General features: G+C 39.2%; 1 protein-coding gene across 1 annotated transcript; it reads right to left on the bottom strand.

The window, feature by feature from the left end:
• Positions 1-379: 379 nt before the first annotated feature.
• DYNLRB2 (dynein light chain roadblock-type 2) lies at positions 380-18,933 on the bottom strand. The gene is made up of 4 exons (XM_062618283.1): positions 18,930-18,933; positions 6,449-6,525; positions 2,852-3,019; positions 380-691 (listed from the first exon to the last, which is right to left on the bottom strand). Coding segments are annotated over exons 1-4 (291 nt in total). The 5' UTR covers positions 18,932-18,933; the 3' UTR covers positions 380-647.
• Positions 18,934-19,038: the final 105 nt, after the last annotated feature.

Raw genomic sequence — 19,038 nt, 5'->3', positions numbered from 1 at the left:
AAACAGTAGCTCTGCATCAGAATGCAGGCTCAATTTTGTCTGCTTGAAATCCCCAGTACTGAAAATATTAAATGGAAGCTATTGCTTCCATATGCGGAAGTTGGAAAATACTAAAAGAGCTTTTCTTTCACTTTCCTTTCCTTTGAAAACTTAAAACCCAGGAGTAAAAGACAGGGCAACATCCAGTCCACTGTAACTACCATGAACTATACTTGTGTTCTTTGGTTTGTGTAACTGGGGGTACTTTGGTTCATAAAGACACACTTACAGATATATGAATACGCAGTCTACAGCTTCCCTTGAGGTAGGATTTCTCCCTCTGGATAATGTTAGGAGTGTGAAGAGAATGATTTAATTGCAAGAATAGCTTTAACATCCGTTAAGAGAGTTTTCAGCATTTTGCTTTATTATTGCTCTCGTGAGTATCAAGATAAACATACAATATTTTGATAGATGCATTATGATTTGCTCCAACACAAACTGACATAGCTACAGCTGGGAGCTTTACATTGTCTACATTTCAGCCATGACAATTACACTTCATGTAAAATTAGTTAGTGCTATGTTTGATACTAAATATCAACAAGTGGTAGTAGTTTAACAGGTAGAACTACATCATTGTCTCTGAAAGTATTGGCATAGTAGGACTATTCACATGGGTTCTGAACAACGACCAGGAGGTAATCCTTATCTGCAAAAAGATGTAAAAATGTTTAGTTCAATATTTTATCTTATTTGCTGATAAATACCCTTTATTCATTATTCCTCTTCAACTTTTTATTTCTAAAACATAAAAGCAATGGCACTTATATGAAAAACACATTTAGAAAATGTAAGCACTTTGTACAAAAATCTGAGATTACAGATAAGAAAATAATCTGTGTCATACAGCTTAACTATACCAAATTAAAACTATTTTAGTTAGCAGTATGTATGCTTTCAAGAAGCTGTAAAAATACTTGAACAAGATGAAAAAAGTCACAGGATAAGCACCTGGAAGCTAGCACTTGTTATAATAAAAATACTTTTGACATCTGCAGCCTTTCCTGCAGGTGCAGAGAAGTTACTTCAGTTCACTACCTAGTTTATTCAGAATCAAGAACCCCATTTAAAAAAAAAGCAGAAAAGATTTGAATAGACTTCTTCTGTGAATAAATTCCAAGAATGTCAGATTTCAGCTACTAATTCTAAATGCCCAGGGACGACTTGGAAACAATTCAGTTGGGTAGCTATTTAACATTATCTGTTAACATTTCTTGAAGCATCCAGTGAATTTAGCAGGGTCATATCTGCTTTGGAGAGTTAGAAGCTGTACTCCTGCATTGTCACTTTCATGCAAAACCAACTTAATATAAATCACAGGTGGCTCATTTGCCACCTTCTATTATAGTAACATACAGTCAAGCTTTTGAACAACCGATCTCCCTGTTAGCAAAAGCGCTTCACATTTTATACCACTTATTTTCAGGCCAACATGCTTTAATAGTTGCTAGTCAAAACGTCACCTCTGAAAAATAAGTGAAGGGCAAATGCAAAGTAAGAATCAAGTGCATCAGTTTAAATCAATGAGCAAAACCCATGATTTAAAAAATGCATTATGCTTACACTCCAAAATAGAAATTAAACTAAAATTTTAATCTTGGTACCAGCTGATGACTAATGTTAACACTTAATGACAGTGCCAGGTTTCTTTCACACATCCTGGTTTCATAGCAGCACTATAAATAATTCTAGCAAGGCATGGTAATGCATACCTAGTGCAGTACCTCTGCTCCACATTTGCTATGAAATCAGAATTAGAGGACTGCCCCAGTAAAAGCTGGTTATCACTAACAGTCACTCAAAGAGATCCCTGAAGCTTCCTCTCTGTTCTGCATACCCCCATTGGACACTTCAGTCACAGTCCTGCACACTATTGGTCTCTCGCTCAGCTAGTGCACACAGCAGGATCTCTGCTCCACTCTGATCTCACTTCCACTTTGCCTAAGTCACCTTGTACTGGTAATTGAGCACAGCTTCACCATAGCTTACAGAATCGCAAAACCGTTTGCATTGGAAAGGACCTTAAAGTTCATCCAATTCCAACCCCTGGCATGGACAGGAACACCTTCCATTAGACCAGGTTGCTCCAAGCCTCATCCAGCCTGGCCTTGAACACTGCCACGGATGGGGCAACCGCAGCTTCTCTGGGCACTCTGTGCCAGGGCCTCACCAACCTCACTGTAAAGAATTTCTTCCTTGATTTTAATCTAAATCTACTCTCAGTTTAATCTGTTTCATCTGGCCTTGTTATCTATTTTAGAGACACAACTAACAAATTAACATATATTTGTATTTATTGTGAGTGAGAAACAGATTACTATATTCCTATGGTTGCTTTAAGGAAAATAATTGTATCACAGTTACTATGTTGGTGATAATACTGTGTATCTGTGACACAAATCCTATCTATGGCTAACATGCCATAACATACTAAGTAAAAAAACATTTTTAAGAGAAAAAAGATTATTTTTTGCATTCGTTTTGAACTAAAATATATTTCCTGCCTTTAATAAGATATATAGACACACTCTGCTTGATATATATTTATTTGTCCAGTTTTGCTTTGTGCAAACCCACGGAAACCAGAACATTAATCAGATCTAGACTTGCTTTGCTGTTTCTGAGCTTGAATAATATGAACTCTGCACATTAAAATCTTAACACATCTGGGTATATGATGAATATATGGTTATGTTTTCATACATTTATTTTCAAAAATAGAAATTTTCTGCAGTAGCCTTTTTTGTAAAGGAAAAATCCCAAACTTGAAAAGACATACAATTCTATTGTTATTTTAATAGAAATATACCTGGAGCTACCATAATTTCATGTTTCTTCGATCTGATCCTAAGAAAGGTTAGATCATTCTGAGGGTCAATGTCTCGTACTGTGCTCCTAGCTTTCATGATGAGCTGCTGAAGAAGAGCTGCATACTGGACTGTTGTAGAGTTATCAAGAGTTGTTCTAACTGGAATTCCTGCAAACAAATAATTCTCTAATAATCATTCACTTTAATTGTATGTTCTTCATACACAGCAGATCATAAGAGGAAAAAGAAGGATTTCATAGTGTTTTCTGTTTTGTAGCAAAAAGGAGTTGATTTCAGGTATCTATATACTTTTAAAAGTATCATTTATATTAATCACTGGCAATTAAACATTTGAGTTGTCCTGTGAAACTTTGGAAAGAGCCTAATTGCTGTTCAGGGCTCTTAAATACCTACCAACTTCCATTCTGTAGTATTTAACCAGTTATGGTGCCTCATCAGTTTAAACAGTCACCAAGTTTGCATCTTGGCTGGAAGAATCCAGCCCATACTTTAACTGTAGCATTTAGCATGTGCAGCAGTAGAAATTACACATTCCCAGTGAAAAACCAAGTGCAATCAAAGGGCAGAAGTAGCATGTTTGCATTTGGCAAGCAAACCCACCCTTGGAACAACCCCTTCCAATCAGCAGAAAAATATTGACAATTGGTAGTACACAGTGTCCTGATCCCAACTTCTAAAAATATGACTACATAAGTCAGATTAATTTTTAATGATTTAATGAATTGCTGCTTATCAATGATTTGTCAAATAATACTTTTCATATTAATAGGCTACCAGGTGAAACTAAAATCAGGGTTCACTCTAATCCTAGAAGTGTCAAACTGTTTGGCTTTAATAAGCATGTTCCACTAATAAAAATTTTATTTGACCTACTAGCAAAGACAATTGATTACAAGCTGGCAAGGCAGTTTTCTCTTTGCATACATTTATACTGTGCCTTCCAGATGGACAGGATAGCAACACAAAAACAGAGCAATATGACTTGAGCTGAAGAGTTTGATTATGAATGAAGAATCAACATGTAAAACCAGTGAAAGCCACATAAAGTGTTAAAGGCAAAGGAGTAAAAGAAATAACAGAACCCCCTCAGATATTAGACTACTCCATAGTTTTCCTAGTAATGTGTTATTTGACTCACTTGAAGTCTGTGCTGTCACTTGAAAAATACTTTTTAGTTCATAGGATGTGAAGTGTAGGGAAGAGTACAGAATGACACAGTGGACCCTTTTTGTTGAATGTTTATTACACAGATTATAACTGACGTTTTAATGGAAACAACCAGGTGTTCCCAAGCACTGCATTAGCATGAGAATATGTATATAATCACATCATTAAAGAGTAAGTCACTTAAAAGCAGCAATGAATTAGTGTCAGGTTTATATGACCTTATACCTAGATGATCGCTTCAACAAATACAGCACTTTAAACGAAAATGGTAAATGTTAAATGATCCTCCAAGGTCTAATAATAACATGAAAATGCATGGACACTGGTGACATCCTTAGATTAAAACTCAGCTATGACTGCTTTAGGACAAATTCTCTTTGCCTCTGCCTCCCAATTACAGAAAGGCAAATAAATCCTTCATTAGAAATCCTGCAGTGTGATCTTTCTCAGCTGTGAAGGATAGCAACAGTTAGTGAGATTTTCCAAATAAACAAGGTACACTTAGCATAGTGTTTCAATGAACAAATCAACTTTAAGCATTAAAGTAAGTGATAGGCAATGTCTGTATCAGGAAGCTTTAATTTGCTATTTCAGCTGCACACTATTATACCTACATGTACCTACACTACTATAAAATCTTAGTGAGGGACAATCATTTATGTCAGTGAAAAGAGAGTTTCATCTTTTTAGATTAAATACATTTCTATGGAGAATAGTCTCTGTTGTATTCACAACTGGCAATGAAACATGTCTAAATGATAAACTAAACCCAAAAATCCTGCACTAGTTTTGTCCATCAGCTTCAGTCTGGCCACATGTTCTACAAGTTTGTGAGGATGAGGAAGTCTGAACAGGACCCAGGGAACTTTATACCTTGCTATGAACAGTCTCATGTACAAAAAAGGGAGGTGGAATTATCTCATTCTTTAGTAAATCAAAACTGAGACAAATGTAATCCAAAGTAGTCTTTTAAAAAGCATGGTATCATACTAACTCTGCAGAGCTCTACCTGAGGTAATGATGCACAGCAGTAGTACATCTGATTGGGAAAGCATATGAGACCAACATTATGCCAAGAAGTCTACTGTTCCAAGTAGCAGAACGTAAGAAAACTGGGTTAGTTTTCTATTTGATTTCACTGGTGGTTTTGCCTTAAGAAGTATATCAGTCCACAAGCTCAGAAAGGATCATTTGTGTTATCTAAATGCTTGATTTTGTTCACTTTTCATTTGCAGTTTAGTCCAAGTACTCATTGGATCAAGTCACATTCTGTTCACTGAAACAATACAGAAATGGCTGAAGCAGTACTTGTTCTGCAGCCAGGCTGCATTTCACTGTAGCTAACAGTCACATCTAGACATCAGCATGTGCAGGCAAAAAGCAGAATTTCAGTTCCTATTTGCCAGGCTATGCACTTCTCTCTTGACCTGCATCATCTATTATGTGAACAAAGGCACTTTTTACTCAACGTTTCCAGGCACACAAATTAAACTGTCTACATTTTCTAAACACTAAACAACATTTAGGCTTTCTTAGTTTTCTTGCCTGCTGCGGCTAATCTGCTGCTAGCGCCATAGTTTTGGGGACACGGGAGACTGTAAAAGTGAAGAGGTCAGATAAATTATAGGCAAGGTCACTTGAGTCTACTTTGTAAGGGAATGGTTGAAACACATTAACCTGGGAAGCTTAGCTCTTGAAAACTGGTTTCTTTGCAAGCTTTTGGCTTGCATCCTTCACAATCACAGCCAAAGCTGGCCTGACACGAAGCTTGCTCTTCCACCTATGACAACACACCATAACACAACTTAAAGAGCAATTTAAAGAAATTGTGAATATTTAGCAGTGCCAAGGAATGGCCCCCAGAGTAGGAAACAACTTTGTTCAGTAGAAACTTTTCTCCTGATGCTTTTGCCCTGTCGTAACTTTTCAGAAGAGGGGGGGCAGTGAATTTTCTTGTTTATACAAAGAATTTTGGACTAAACACCTGTAAAAGCAACATCTCAGCTCCACGTGTTCTCCCTTTCTACAACCTACCAAGAGACACTCAAGATGTGGTTCTGAAAAAGTATAGTTTAGTTAAACAAGGGGGGTAAGTAACAACATGGGACCTCTTAAATTAAGATTATGATATTTCTAGCCATTTCTTCAGAGAAAGCTTAAGTCAAGGCTCTGCTTTCCATTAACTCAAATGAAAAACTACATCATATGGGGAGAGGTTGAAGAAATGGCCTCTAACCAAACGTTCGTGTCTTGAAATGAAACATACATTCTTCAAAGTCACACCACCTTCAGGAAACATCGCAAGTGGGCTGCATTAACACCTCATAATCTGCAGTTTTGTGCTTCGGAGTTACAATGTGCGTTACCACTACCAAGCTTGTTACTTGGAGAAAGCAGATGGCGTTTTACCTTCGGCGTTTATCACAATAGTAGCGATAACACCTTTGTGGGACTGAATCCTCTTTAGGGTTTCCTCCACTTCAGCCTGTGGGGAGAGAGGACACCACCAGACACCACCGCACACCACCGCACCTCCGTCCGGCGGCGCGCGCGACCCCTGTGAGGAGGCCGCGGGACCGCCGTGCCGCAGAGCAACCCCGGGGCTGAGCCCGCCGCCGTCCCCCCCCGTTCCCCAGCCGCGGGCCGGGGCGGTGTGCGAGCGCAGCGCCATTACCATGGCTCCGCCACCTCCACGCCGGCGTTGCTATGGAGCGGCGGAAGTGACGCGGCGGAGCGGGTGCTGCGGTGGGCGGGGCCTTTGCGGAGGCGCGGGGCGCGCCGTGCGGCCCCCTGCGGTGGTTGGCGCGGGTTCGGGCTGAGGTGCCGGAGGGCTCCGGCGGGGTAGTGAGGTGGAGCTAACGCAGGTTGCCTTAGTTCTTGGTATAGAAGGGTTTTTACTTAGCTTACTTTAAAGATGAGGCTGATAGTAGCTAAACGCCAGGGATACTAGGTTATTGTTATTAGAAATAACGTTTGTTTCTTTTTCCTGTAAGTGTTGGCCTTGCCCGTGTTGTGTTTTCCCTCAGAGGTTACGTACCGTGTGGGTGTGTGGAGCTGCTTGTTCATCAATAGATGTTTTCAGGTCTAGGTGTACTGTGGTCACTGTGTATCGGTATGTAAAACACCTCTGCAAGAAACGCCGCTGCTATAGTTTACAGGACTTAAAATTGCAATAGGCCACTTTTATAATACTGGAGTATAAATAAGTTACACATGTATTTCTGTTCCCCTTTACTGAAGTAGCAGAGGCATGGATTTCACGTGCAAGGTGCTTGAAGAGCCATCATTCTGTATGCACACATTAAATAGTGCTGATGTGTTCAGAAGGCTCTTACGTGTGTTTTTAAGAGAGGCTAGTTTTGCTCAATTTTATATGTTGTATATGAAGCTTTTTGGGCACCTTGCCACTTCTAGCTGCTTACCTCAAAGAACTGTCGACTTTACAGTTTGGCGTTTTGGGAAGCTGCCTCTCACCCTATTTTTTTTAAACAGAGTGGTCTTAAGAACAAATTAACAATCTGGTTATTAATCTGTAACCATTTAAAGATCCAGTTGTGTTTCAAAGTTGCAACAGTATCAGCATGTAATTTAATGAAGTTTATGGCCCGATGTTGCAGCGCAAGTAACATCCGTGTATGGGGTTGCCCTATCTATTGCAACCATATTATTCTAGGCATTTATTAAGTTTCAGGCTGGCAGGGGCAGCATGGATCAGAAGTGTTGATGTTGCTGTGTATTCAGGTAAGTATGTAACAGAATTGCAAATCTGGTTGATGAAGGAAAGGGGAAATTACCAGAAATACCAGTATTTATATTCTGAAAGCTGTTATTTGGAGTTAACCCAGCACCCTATGACATGCTGTAGAAGGCAGTCAAGCACACTGTGCCTGTAGCTGATACTCATAGAATAGTTTGAGTTGGAAGGGACCTTCAAAGGTCATCTAGTCCACCCCCCCTGCCATGTAAGTCACTGCTTCAGCTGTGTGTTTTCACTTGCAAACAGTTTAGCCAGAGCTGCAATTTGCCTCGATAGCACCTATGCAGGTTTGCCACATTGAGGTGTGTGGTGTTCTGATTTTTTTTTGGAAATGAGGTATCTTTACAGATTTGTTTTCATTTTATTTGAAAAATTGGAAGCACTGGTGTGTGATTATTGAATCTGACTGGAACATCTGCTGAACAGTTTTGTTATAATACAGTCAGTAGGTGCTCTTAAATGGAAACTTACAGATTACACAATATAAACAGGGTCCTACTGTTGGTGTTGGTCACAGGAGTGATCCTTGCTATTACAGTCCAGTTGAAGTCAACACACTGTAGGATAACATACTGTAAAGCATAGTGGTGATCTTACCTCCAGTAACTGGACTGGCAATTGCAGAGATTTAGAAAAATGAAAAGGAGGTACTTCTCTACTCTGCTGCCCTATTGCTCTTTTTTAATTTCAAAGGCTTCTTTCAAGACCACTGTTTTCCCACATGGATGCAAGATGCTTACATGTCTTTTTAAAACCAATAAAAATACCAGCTCAGCTTTACAAAAACACTGAACTGGAGACAAAATGACAGATAGCATGATGCTGGATTATTCTTGGAAGCATTATATATGCTCAGCATGAAAGACTGAAACATGCAGACTTTTACAGATACTCAGGCTTTGTCTCAGACTTAGGCACATAACAACAAATGAAAATACTTTCTTTGCTACTTGAAATTTAACTGAGAATTCAGATTCCAAGCGACAGAATTATTATTTTGATATGCAGTAGTGAATGCAGTATTAGGAACACAGTGATACTGCTTGAGAACCAGAAACCCTTCATAGTCTAGGACTGGAATCTATCAAATGCTTATCTGTGTGAATAAGTTTAAGTATTTGCTAGTAAAAGTAACCAGAGATGCTTAAACTTCAGGTGCTTGCACTTGTAGTCTGGTGTTTGAACTAATTTCTGCATTTATAGTTAAGACAGGAAAATCAGCTGAAAGATGGAAAATATTCAACTGTTCTTTCTCCCTCGCTCCCCATATTTGACACAAGATGTAATTCTCCACATGGAAACTAGGAAGGACGAGGATTTTGCTGGTAAGTACATGAGAATTTTATTTTTTCCTTGCTGCTTTAACGGAGAGACCAGGAAGAGGTAGGGAGGGAGTAAAGCACTCTGAGGGACTTGAGCTATACTGAAGTGCTGTAAACAGTCTTGATTTGCTGCCAGCCATTATGAAATAGCATAAATCATTCTATACAGGAAGAAATTTGTTTTTTATAACCAGTGATCTTGATTGCAAGAAACTCTAAAGGTCTGCCAGCTATTACAATAACTCCCTTGCCCGTGTGGTGGGAGATCTCAAGAAGTTTTAGTTTTGTTGGCCTGTACAGTGCAATGAACTCATCCATGACAAATAGTGTTGCTGGTGATGATGGTACCATTGGTTGTTTCAGTTTAATCCTCTCTGCCAAACATTCTCGAAGGAAATTTTGTATAAGCAGATAATATGGCATAGTAGCTTGAAGCCCATTCTTAGCACACAGTCCATATGAGTATCTAAAAATAAATGACTGTGTGGTATTACATGATCATTTTGACATGATACTGACAGAAAGAGAAATATGAATTGTATTCTGGTGTAAAAAAGTTTGAATATTTAGTGAGGATGTGTCACTGTATATATATATCATGCTTCTGGGCAGTCACATATCAACCAGTGAATGGGAGCTAGATTCTGGATTTCCTTCCTTAAACCTCTGTGGAGCAATTACACTGTGAATGTTCTCAATTAATTCTGTCTTTCGGCCTCTAAGAAGCTGGCTCACTTTTGTAGAAGCAACAAAGAGGTTGAATTTTGCTATCCTCAGAAGGCTTCAGGAGCAAAAGTGTTATTTTGTGGCAGCAGCAGAGGAAAGTTATGGGGGAGAGTGTGCTAAGCTGAAAGTAGTCAGAGTGAGGTTTGGGGTGTCTGTGGATGGAAAAAATAATCCACAGTGCTCCAGGGCTGTATGGGTCCTTCTCCCCATCTTTTAATAGCTCTGCAGTAAGCAGTCAATTGTTGTCAGTATCTCCTTATATCTGTGAAATATAATAAAAACCATAATCACTGTTGTTAAATTGAAAACCTCTTCCCTATCCCCTGATTAAAATTTGGTTTTGATTTTATTAAAAAATCCTTTTAAAAAGTGAAAATAGAGAAAAACAGAGTAAAGTTAGTTGTCCTCTCAATGTTATGAACAAAAACTGCAGGGAAGATCCTGCCTTCCTCCACCTAAAAATGGATCATAGCAACCATGTCACCTACAGTGGATGAGCTCAAGATCTTTCCCTATCTGTCAGTTGATAAAGTTTTATTTGTTCTTATCTTTTTAGCTTCTTGAATCCAAATATATTAAGTTGGGAAAGTATTTAAAAAAAACCTGCAAGTCATGTAGGCATGTATGAAGCAATTTTATTCTGTAGATAAATATTAGAATGAAAATTCTCTCAAAATATTTTTTTATGTAAAGATTTTTTTTTTTTAACATTTGAGAGCAAATTATTTTTTTTTTTTTCCCATCGTGTGAGGAATTTCTAGCTCGAATCCTCTAGATGGTGCTACAGCTACAGCACAGGAAATGAACTGCTAGGTTTCGTCTTGCTTTTTAAAATGCCACTTAAGTTACATATTGTACTAAAGGATTAATGACTTCAGCTACAATACTACTTACAGGTTTATGCAAGGAGGAATCCGCATAGGTGGATTAGCTATCCTCAGCTAAGTAAGAATAGAACTTCTTTTATAGATACAGAAATCTTGCAGGGACCTTGTCTTGTGTGGTCAAATTATCCCCTCATCTCTTGAAACCATACCTTGAGTGCTGACAAGGGCAGAGGTGGCCAGCTGTAGCCTGTGGTGCTGATTAAGTGACAGCAATGAGCCTCTTAAACTCCCAGCAGATGTTGCTGCTTTTGTATGCTAATGGGAACTTCACAAACCATTTTCTCTTCCGAGAGCAGATGTAAGTACATGAAAATTACTTTCTTATATCAAGAGCAAATTGATAATAACCTTGGTTCAGTTGGAAGGCAGAGGCTGTAGAGGCACGTTATTTGTTAATTGCAGAAAGCTTATGCAGAACTTCCTCAAAATTAATTTTTTTTATATTCTGCTAACTTTTCTTGTACTGAGGTGGTTAAGCAAAATCTGAATTGTGAGCACATTGCTGCCTGGGCTTTTAAACCATCCACTCAGAGGCTTTCAGACTGGCATGTGAATCTGCTCCAGTACATTTACCTTATCACCTTGAAGGTAGATACTCCCCTGCTACCTTGCTTATTTCAGTGGGTTAAGTTTAGTCAGAACAGGCATGTCAGCTTATCAGCAGTATTCCTCAGCTTTTGATGACCTTTGTGTGGTCTGCTGTGAATATACAATAGAAAGTGTTGTGCATCACAAAGGAGGATGCAGTGCCATATATGCTGATGTTCCACAGTCCGGTCTGGTAGGAAATGCCCACTGAATCAGTAAGAGTTTAGAGAATGACTCTACTGATGGCTGAATGATATTGAAGTTAGCACCATTGCTGACAGTGAGGGCTGTGTTTCTGGTTAACTTGTATAGAAGCACTGGGCTCCAGAACTGTGAAAACAGAGGGGCATAATCCAGGAAGGATTATTATCCAGGACTGCTATCCAGTCTCTGTTATAACCGAGCCTTATATTTAGCTCAAGGGTATAGACTGTGTCCCATGTGTCCTTTGTAAGAACAAGAAAAAGCTTGCCCATCTTTTTAAGACATCTGTCCATAAAAGGTGTTTTCAGACAATAATAAAGGAGTAGCCTGAGCCATTGAACTGTATTTTAAAACTTCATTTCACCTGGATAATTCCATCCTTTCTGATGTAAGTTGACACCTTGCATTTTAGGTTCTTTGTGAGGCTGGACTGCATTTGGTCACCTTTTCTTTGGACAAGAGCTACATTTGCCATTACTTGAGCGTTCTGGGTGATCTTTGGAAGTCCCAATTAAACTACTGCCCAGAAATGCAACATGTATTTTGATGATGCAATATTCTTATGTATTATTTCATCTCAGGTCCGGAAGAGTTCCAAAATATCATAGTCAGTGTTGGCAAACCAAAGAAATATGAAAACACCTCACTAAGTATACACACGACTAAACATCACGAGATTTCTCCAGCACTATTGCTACCAGCTCATTTAACAGGGTAAGAGGTAACTGCTTGGAGCAATTTTGCTGTTAGGAATTTTTCCTAAAGGCTTTCTTCCAATGTATAATATGTTTACAAACTTAGTTATGAGAGTTACTGGGACCACTGTTCATAGAACAATGATGAGAAAAGTAGTTACAACAGAAGTAATTATGAGGCAGACTAAATTTAAATTTGTTATTTTGGAAAAAATCAGAATTCCTGGTTTTAAAGAAAAGCAAATGCAATTGCAGATTTTTTTTTTTTTTACATCAATTATTGCTTGGAAGACTTCTGTGTTTATACATGACACTGACCCTTTCTCAGCAGGAGAATGCTGTTACCAGTAACTCCTAGGCTGGATTACTTGAAAGCCAAGAGAAGGCAGAGACACTTGTTCTGTGATTCAGATCCATGACTTGTCTGACATAACTCAAATTGCTTGTGAACTTTCTGTCCATTGTGAAAACTGGGATTCTTTTTGTAGTTATTATCATAATCAAAATTAGTGTAACTAGAGACTTGTTGTTTTGGCATTGACTTTGATCTTGCATTGTTTTTAGCTTCTCTTTTTAGGCATCTTAATGTGGTGTGTCTGAGTCCAAAACCAGAAATAAATTCAGTAGTAAACCAGAAGGCTTTTAGAGGTGGTATGTGGCCACTGCAAAACTTGTTGGGATGAGTAAGGATTTGCACTAGATCAAGTTGTTTTGTAACCCAGCATTGCAGCCTCACCAGCTGCGTTCTTCCTGGATGTGTCACTGTGACTTAGTAAACTTTTAAATGCTTTAGTCACGTTTACCAGTAAAGCTAACTAAAAAAAATGTGTTAAGTTCAGTCTTTCTACAACTAGAAAGCTTAGAAAAATGCCAGCAGAATGATAGCTGTAAAAGTAACCTGAAGTGGCATCAAAGAAGCATCCTGTGACGAATGTCTGCAGTGCTCTTGGAACTGGCAAGCTCACAAGTAAATGTAAAGGTATGACTGACATCGTTAGAGTGGAACCAGAAACCACGGTGAAATACTGTATGCTGTCTTTCATGTGGAGTAAATGTTTCTGTGAGGTTGTACATGTAAATTGAAAAATAGCCACTGGTACATGGTTTCCAAGTAACCAATGTTTAAACACGGGTAGGGGCTTTCTAAACACAACTTGCATTACACCATCAATCATGACTCTTGGAATTTTGCATTCTCTTTCAAGTGGACACTTCAGTGTATCATCCGTAGCAGTGATCCGTGGTGTCAGGGTAGGAGCTGTTGCCAGTGGCCAAATGTTGAAGGCGCTTTTCAGTCTAATCCAGTTCCTTTCCTTCTCCCTTGTGTATCTTATATTTTATCAAAAGAGAATACCCTGTTTCTCGAACATATGTTTTCACAACAGCTTACTGAGTAGGGGAGGTTATGTTGGTTTGGGAAGATCTCATCACCTTTAGAAACTGACCTTTCAGAAGGTGCCAATTGTCAGAATGCCTGAGTAGATCACAGGCAGGATAGTATGTCCCAATATCCCCTTGAGCTCAGGGGAAGATGTGAAATGGGAAACTGAAGTGCCAGAGGTGCTGATATCCTATACTAACATCTTTCCTGGATTTTATGTAATATCCAGGTTCAACTCTATATTTGAGGCAGTTTTCCCATCTTCTATGCAGTTGTTTTAAAGCTTTATTGCCCCCTATGTTTTGTGTGGCCTTTTCCCAGTCTCTCCTTTTGTTGCTGTTTTGCTTTGACCCATTAAATATTTAAGATTTTTTAGGGAGGGTTTGCGCATGAACGAAAACTCAAAACTGTTGCCAGCTTCCTTATGTGCAGCAGCTATTATGAGTAAATATGTTCGGTAGTGATTTGATGTTAAACTGTTATCACAATTTGTGATAGTGCAGAGTGCTGGTATTTACAGAGAATCAGGATGTGATTCTCTTGATCAAAGAAATGATCTCTACTGTGGTACGAGCCTGTTGTTTGACAGCATTTGTCAGTGTCTTCTTCCTCCTCTCTGACAAGAGAATCTGAGCCTTTTCAGTCTGCACAGCCCAAGGGTTTATGCTGAATAAACTCTGCTTGGAGACTGTCATGTCAATATAATAAACAGCTTTGGTTCTAGACTTAAAATCCTTAAAAAAAAAATGCTAGTGATAGTTGCCAAACAAATGTTAAAAGGATACCTGAGAGAATCTTTCTTTCACATTCAAATTCCAATAAAGTTTTATTTCTGATGCCAGATTAAGCTCACTGGATATAAGTGAAATTTTGGTATCAGCATACTCACTGTGCAGGTAGGATGCAATTCAAGCAAGTAGAACATAGCTATTAGTCAGCACTAAAGCAGTTTTTAAATGATAGAAATGAAAAAAAAAATTCTTGAGTTGTATCAGATGGTACAATTTTCTTTAGAAAGTCAGCTTTTAAGTCTTCCTGCTGGCAAGCTGCTATTCTAATCTTTATTTTAATCTGCTCCTGTGTCTTAATCCAGGGAACTTTACTTGCTTTTCAGTTGCCAGTCTTATGATGGTTTAGCTGGCTGTAATTTTGAATGAGGGAGAGATGGGAACTGGCTTCAAGGGCTGCTGGGGGAATGTTAGAATATCACCTCAGCTGTTGACCCTGGGATGTTCTTTGCTGGCTGCCCACTTGAGCCAGCTGCTATCTCTTTGATGCTATACACTGAGTGTGTCTTATATGACCTCACCTTCTTGTGAGGTTTTTTTCTCCCTCTGCTTACAGTGATGCAGCAATCATTGTTCATGGTAGTATACTGAGAAGTGTGACAACAGCAAGTCCCTTAGCTGCTGAGTTGATGCTGATTAGAAATGATGTTTAAATAGCACTTATTGGTCAAGCAATATTGACAGAAGGTGGAGCCATGAGAAGGTGAGCCTAACTCCCATGCCTAAAGAAGGTAAGCAAGCAGATGAGGTTGTGGTTTGCCCTCCAGGTGCTGGGTTAGTGCCGGCAGTCGGTCAGTTCCTTAGGATCCCTTCATGTGTGCATTTATGCACTCTGCCCTGCTGATGAAGGGTTTTCCTGTTGTGTAATTTCTAAGCTTTTTGTACCTTACCCATCTCATCCTGGGTTGCACTTAGTCCTGGTAATTTTTCTGTGACACAACCAGCACCACACCTCTCCTGCTTTCAGTGCACTTGACTCCTTGACTGATAACACAGTGCAGTTAGAGCAGATACATGGTTCTGAGAAAGACTAATACTTTGAAGAATGTCCCGAACACATTTTTACTGGAAATTTTACAATTTTTGGAAAAGAACTAAATCATACAGTGGTTCTTGCAGTTGGATGAAGTGCTTTAATGTGGTATTAGAAAGGGAACCTTTTAGGATGGTTGCTATTTTAATGTTCATCTTTGATTAAATTTAAACTAAAAGATACTTTTGACCAATCAGTGGCACCAAAACTATGTAGTTCTATTTCTGGCCTAGTTCTGGGCTAGAATGAACACTGCATTAAGGCATATTTATCTTAAACTTTGGCCACATACTAGCTTTTCTAGAAAGCATACTTAAGAAATAAAATTGTAAACTCTTCATAAATGTCTAGATGGCTGACCGCTGTTTGGCAAAGATAAAAGCTTTGATGTAAGCCTGGGCTTTTCCATGTCTTTTAAATCCCAGCTGGGCCTTAATGGTCTTTAACAAAGAGTTAACGTATGCTGCAGATTTTAGCCAATCTAGTGCAGATCCTTCATTGCTCCTTTGTCTGGAACTTCAAAATATGCTAGGAAAAACTGTAAGAATTGACTTGGCAGATTAAGTACAACCATCCCTGGAGACATCCAGGGCCAGGCTGGGTGTCGTTCTGGGCAGGGGATTGGACTAGGTGAACTTTGAAGGTCCCTTCCAACCCACACTATTCTATGATTATGCTTCTATGGACTGCTGCCACTTGTAGGGCTTTTTCCTGCTCAGATTTTAAAGAACAGCATTTTTTTAGGGGCTACTCAGCATACACTTTTGCCCTGAAACAAATTTTATGCTTTCTCTGAGGCTTGATGCTGTACTGAGCAAATGGGGATGGCCATTTGAGGCAGTCAAGTCATGCTGTACCTGTGATGCTGAAATCCCCTTCTCCCTTCTTTGCACTGTCTTGATTCTCCTCCCGTTGAAATCAATGGCAGCATTGCAATTTTAGTAGGAATACATCTGTATTATGAGAGCTGGGGCAAGTTTCTCTTCCAGGAAAACAGCAAATTGGTATTAATAGTTACAATGCTTGAAGAGGACTGGATATGATGGAGTGAAAATGAACTGAAGACAGGCACTATATGCTAACACGTGTAGGAAGTTCTTTGGTTAGTACATGATACTGAAATCTGCCTTTATTTTGAAGGCTAGATGGAGGAGTATCAGCATTTCCATGGTGGATCAGAGCTGTGAGTATTCTAAACCAGTATCTTGTTTGACGATATTCATTATATTGTGTTTTTGCAATCAGGTGAAAGCACATTTTGCTATATAAATGTTAGAAAGCATCATTTTTCAGTGCTAAAAGTTCACCTCATGTTGGGGATCTTTAGTTCCTTAACCTCACAGAGAGCCAGAAGTTCTTGGCCTGTTAATGATGTGTTGTGTGATCTTGAGCAAACCAGTTCCTTGTATCTCTGCTTCCCTTCCCACCTTCCTTTGTCAGTTTCCCAGAGCACAGGCCTTCTGCTGTGCTTGCTCAGTGTCTAATACAACAGGGCCTGATCTCTGCTGGGACCTCTAAATACTACCCCTGTATAAAATAAAAATAATCCTCCTCACAAATAGGGGTGTGGACTGGGAATTTCAAAAGGATGGAAGAATGAGTCAGTTTTCATGGACTCCTTTAAAAAATCAAAGCTTTATGCATGGAGGTTTATGGCAATTTTGAGACCAGTCCTGTTGCTGTTGGCTTCAGTGATGTAAGACAGCAGAACAGATTCCAGAAATCTTCCATTGTGTCTGTCTACTCTTTTAGATGTCACAAGAGAGACTTTTAGGGCAACAGATTGAAGTTCAGATAAGATTACATGTTATAATTACCAGTGGGATTTATTTGTACAATTCTTTAAGCACTGAGTGGAAAAATGCATGTGCATCCCATAAGAAAAGGGAAGTGTGTGCGTTTTTCTACTCTAAGTCAAATAAAGAATAAGGTGAGATGTAAGCATAGATGGGCAAAAAGATAAATAAAGTTATTTATCAAAATAAATATTCAGATTTTCCCTGTACCTAATATGAGTATTTGGAATAAAGTTATAGAATGACTGTAAAGTTTGGATTTCTTCAGTGTTTTTAGCTGTAAATGTAGACTAAATAAAACTGATAGTTTTAATTAAATTTGAATTGTCTGTGGTATTACACCACTTTAAAGGCCACTGGAGACACTCAAGTTGCATTTAAAATCTAGTAATATAATTAGTAATATCTATATTTATTATTGTGGTAATTGCACTTTAATGAATGTACTTACTACTAAACAAAGCTACAAAATCTAACAGCTCCTAAGAGCATGTTGATTTCAGCCTCACTTTATTCCCTTGGTCATCCACTTAGGTGATCTTTGATACTAGAACTAAGCTTTAAAAGCTCATGAGGAGAAAGTGTAAAATTAAGAGACAAAAAATTAAATATTTTCTTTGAAACTGAATAACTGTTTTCAGAGAGAGTCGTCTGGTTGTGTCTGCCCCCCCCCCCCATGTCTAAGGTGCTGCTATAATTTCCATGCTAACCACTGTATCTTTCAGACTTTAATGTGTTTTTCACATGGTGTCCCACGAAGCGGAAAGCATAGTTACAGTTAAAATCAGGAATTCTTAGGTGCAGCCCCACCTCTCTGTCTGTTAGACTTAACTGTCTTGACCTCTCAGTCCTGTGGAAACGGAATACAGGCGATGGTGGGTGTATACTGTCATGTAATCTGAGCAATACTAGTGCAAAATAGGGTACAATTTACTACTAATGTTATTCTTGCCACCCCAGACACCTTTATTGTGAGACTTTTGTTCCTAAATGGAATTTGATTAGGATCTCCCTGTATTCAAGACACTCTGTCAATGTTGGCTTGCACTCCCTATGCTTACTTTCATCGCTTGGGCCTCACTTAGAATTTTCACTTATTCATCTGGGAAAGGGTGGGCTTTGTCCTGCTTTATGTATTGTTGACTTCTCCATATTACCTTCCTATTAAGTGGGGCAGGCTAAGTGTAAGGGAGTGGCAAAGGCAGTATTTTACTGAACTGAGCCATGAAGGCCAGCTTTTCTGTGGGAATATTAAATTGGCTGTGGTCCCCTAGTTGAGATAGAACTCCTGTATTAATTCTCTGGGCTACCTGTCTGTTCCAGAGGAAGAACACTGTCTCAAAAGAGTAATATAACCCCCATTTTCAAGAAAGGGAAAATGGATGATCCAGGGAATTACAGACCAGTCAGTCTCACCTCTGCCTGGCAAAATCTTGGAGCAGATTCTCCTGGAAGGCATGCTAAGGCACATGAAAAACAACAAAGTGCTTGGTGACAGCCAGCATGGCTTCACTAAGGGGAAATCCTGCCTGACCCATTTGGTGGCCTTCTATGATGGGGCTACGGAACTGATGGACAGGGGTAGAGCAGTTGATGTCATCTACCTGGACTTGTGTAAAGTGTTCGACACTGTCCCACATGACATCCTTGTCTCTAAATTGGAGAGACATCAATTTGATGGATGGACCACTCAGTGGATAAAGAACTGGCTGGATGGCCGCACACAAAGAGTTGTGGTCAATGGCTCAATGTCCAGCTGGAGACCAGTAATGAGTGGTGTCCCTCAGGGTTCGGGGTTGGGACCGGTCTTTTTCAACATCTT

Source organism: Pezoporus occidentalis, unplaced genomic scaffold, assembly GCF_034315485.1.
Source record: "Pezoporus occidentalis ecotype Australia unplaced genomic scaffold, CSIRO_AGI_Poc_V1 ctg20, whole genome shotgun sequence".
NCBI classification, from domain to species: Eukaryota; Metazoa; Chordata; class Aves; order Psittaciformes; family Psittacidae; genus Pezoporus; species Pezoporus occidentalis.
Note: the sequence above shows the minus strand (reverse complement) of the source record. Positions and strands in the feature narration are given on the sequence as shown.

What these genes read in the sequence shown, in the direction of transcription:
- DYNLRB2 (XM_062618283.1), bottom strand. An exon ending in TATTGTGATAAACGCCGAAG is followed by an intron (nt 3,020 to 6,448) that starts GTAAAACGCCAT and finishes ATTTGTTTGCAG; the next exon opens with GAATTCCAGTTAGAACAACT. An exon ending in TGAAATTATGGTAGCTCCAG is followed by an intron (nt 692 to 2,851) that starts GTATATTTCTAT and finishes ATCTTTTTGCAG; the next exon opens with ATAAGGATTACCTCCTGGTC.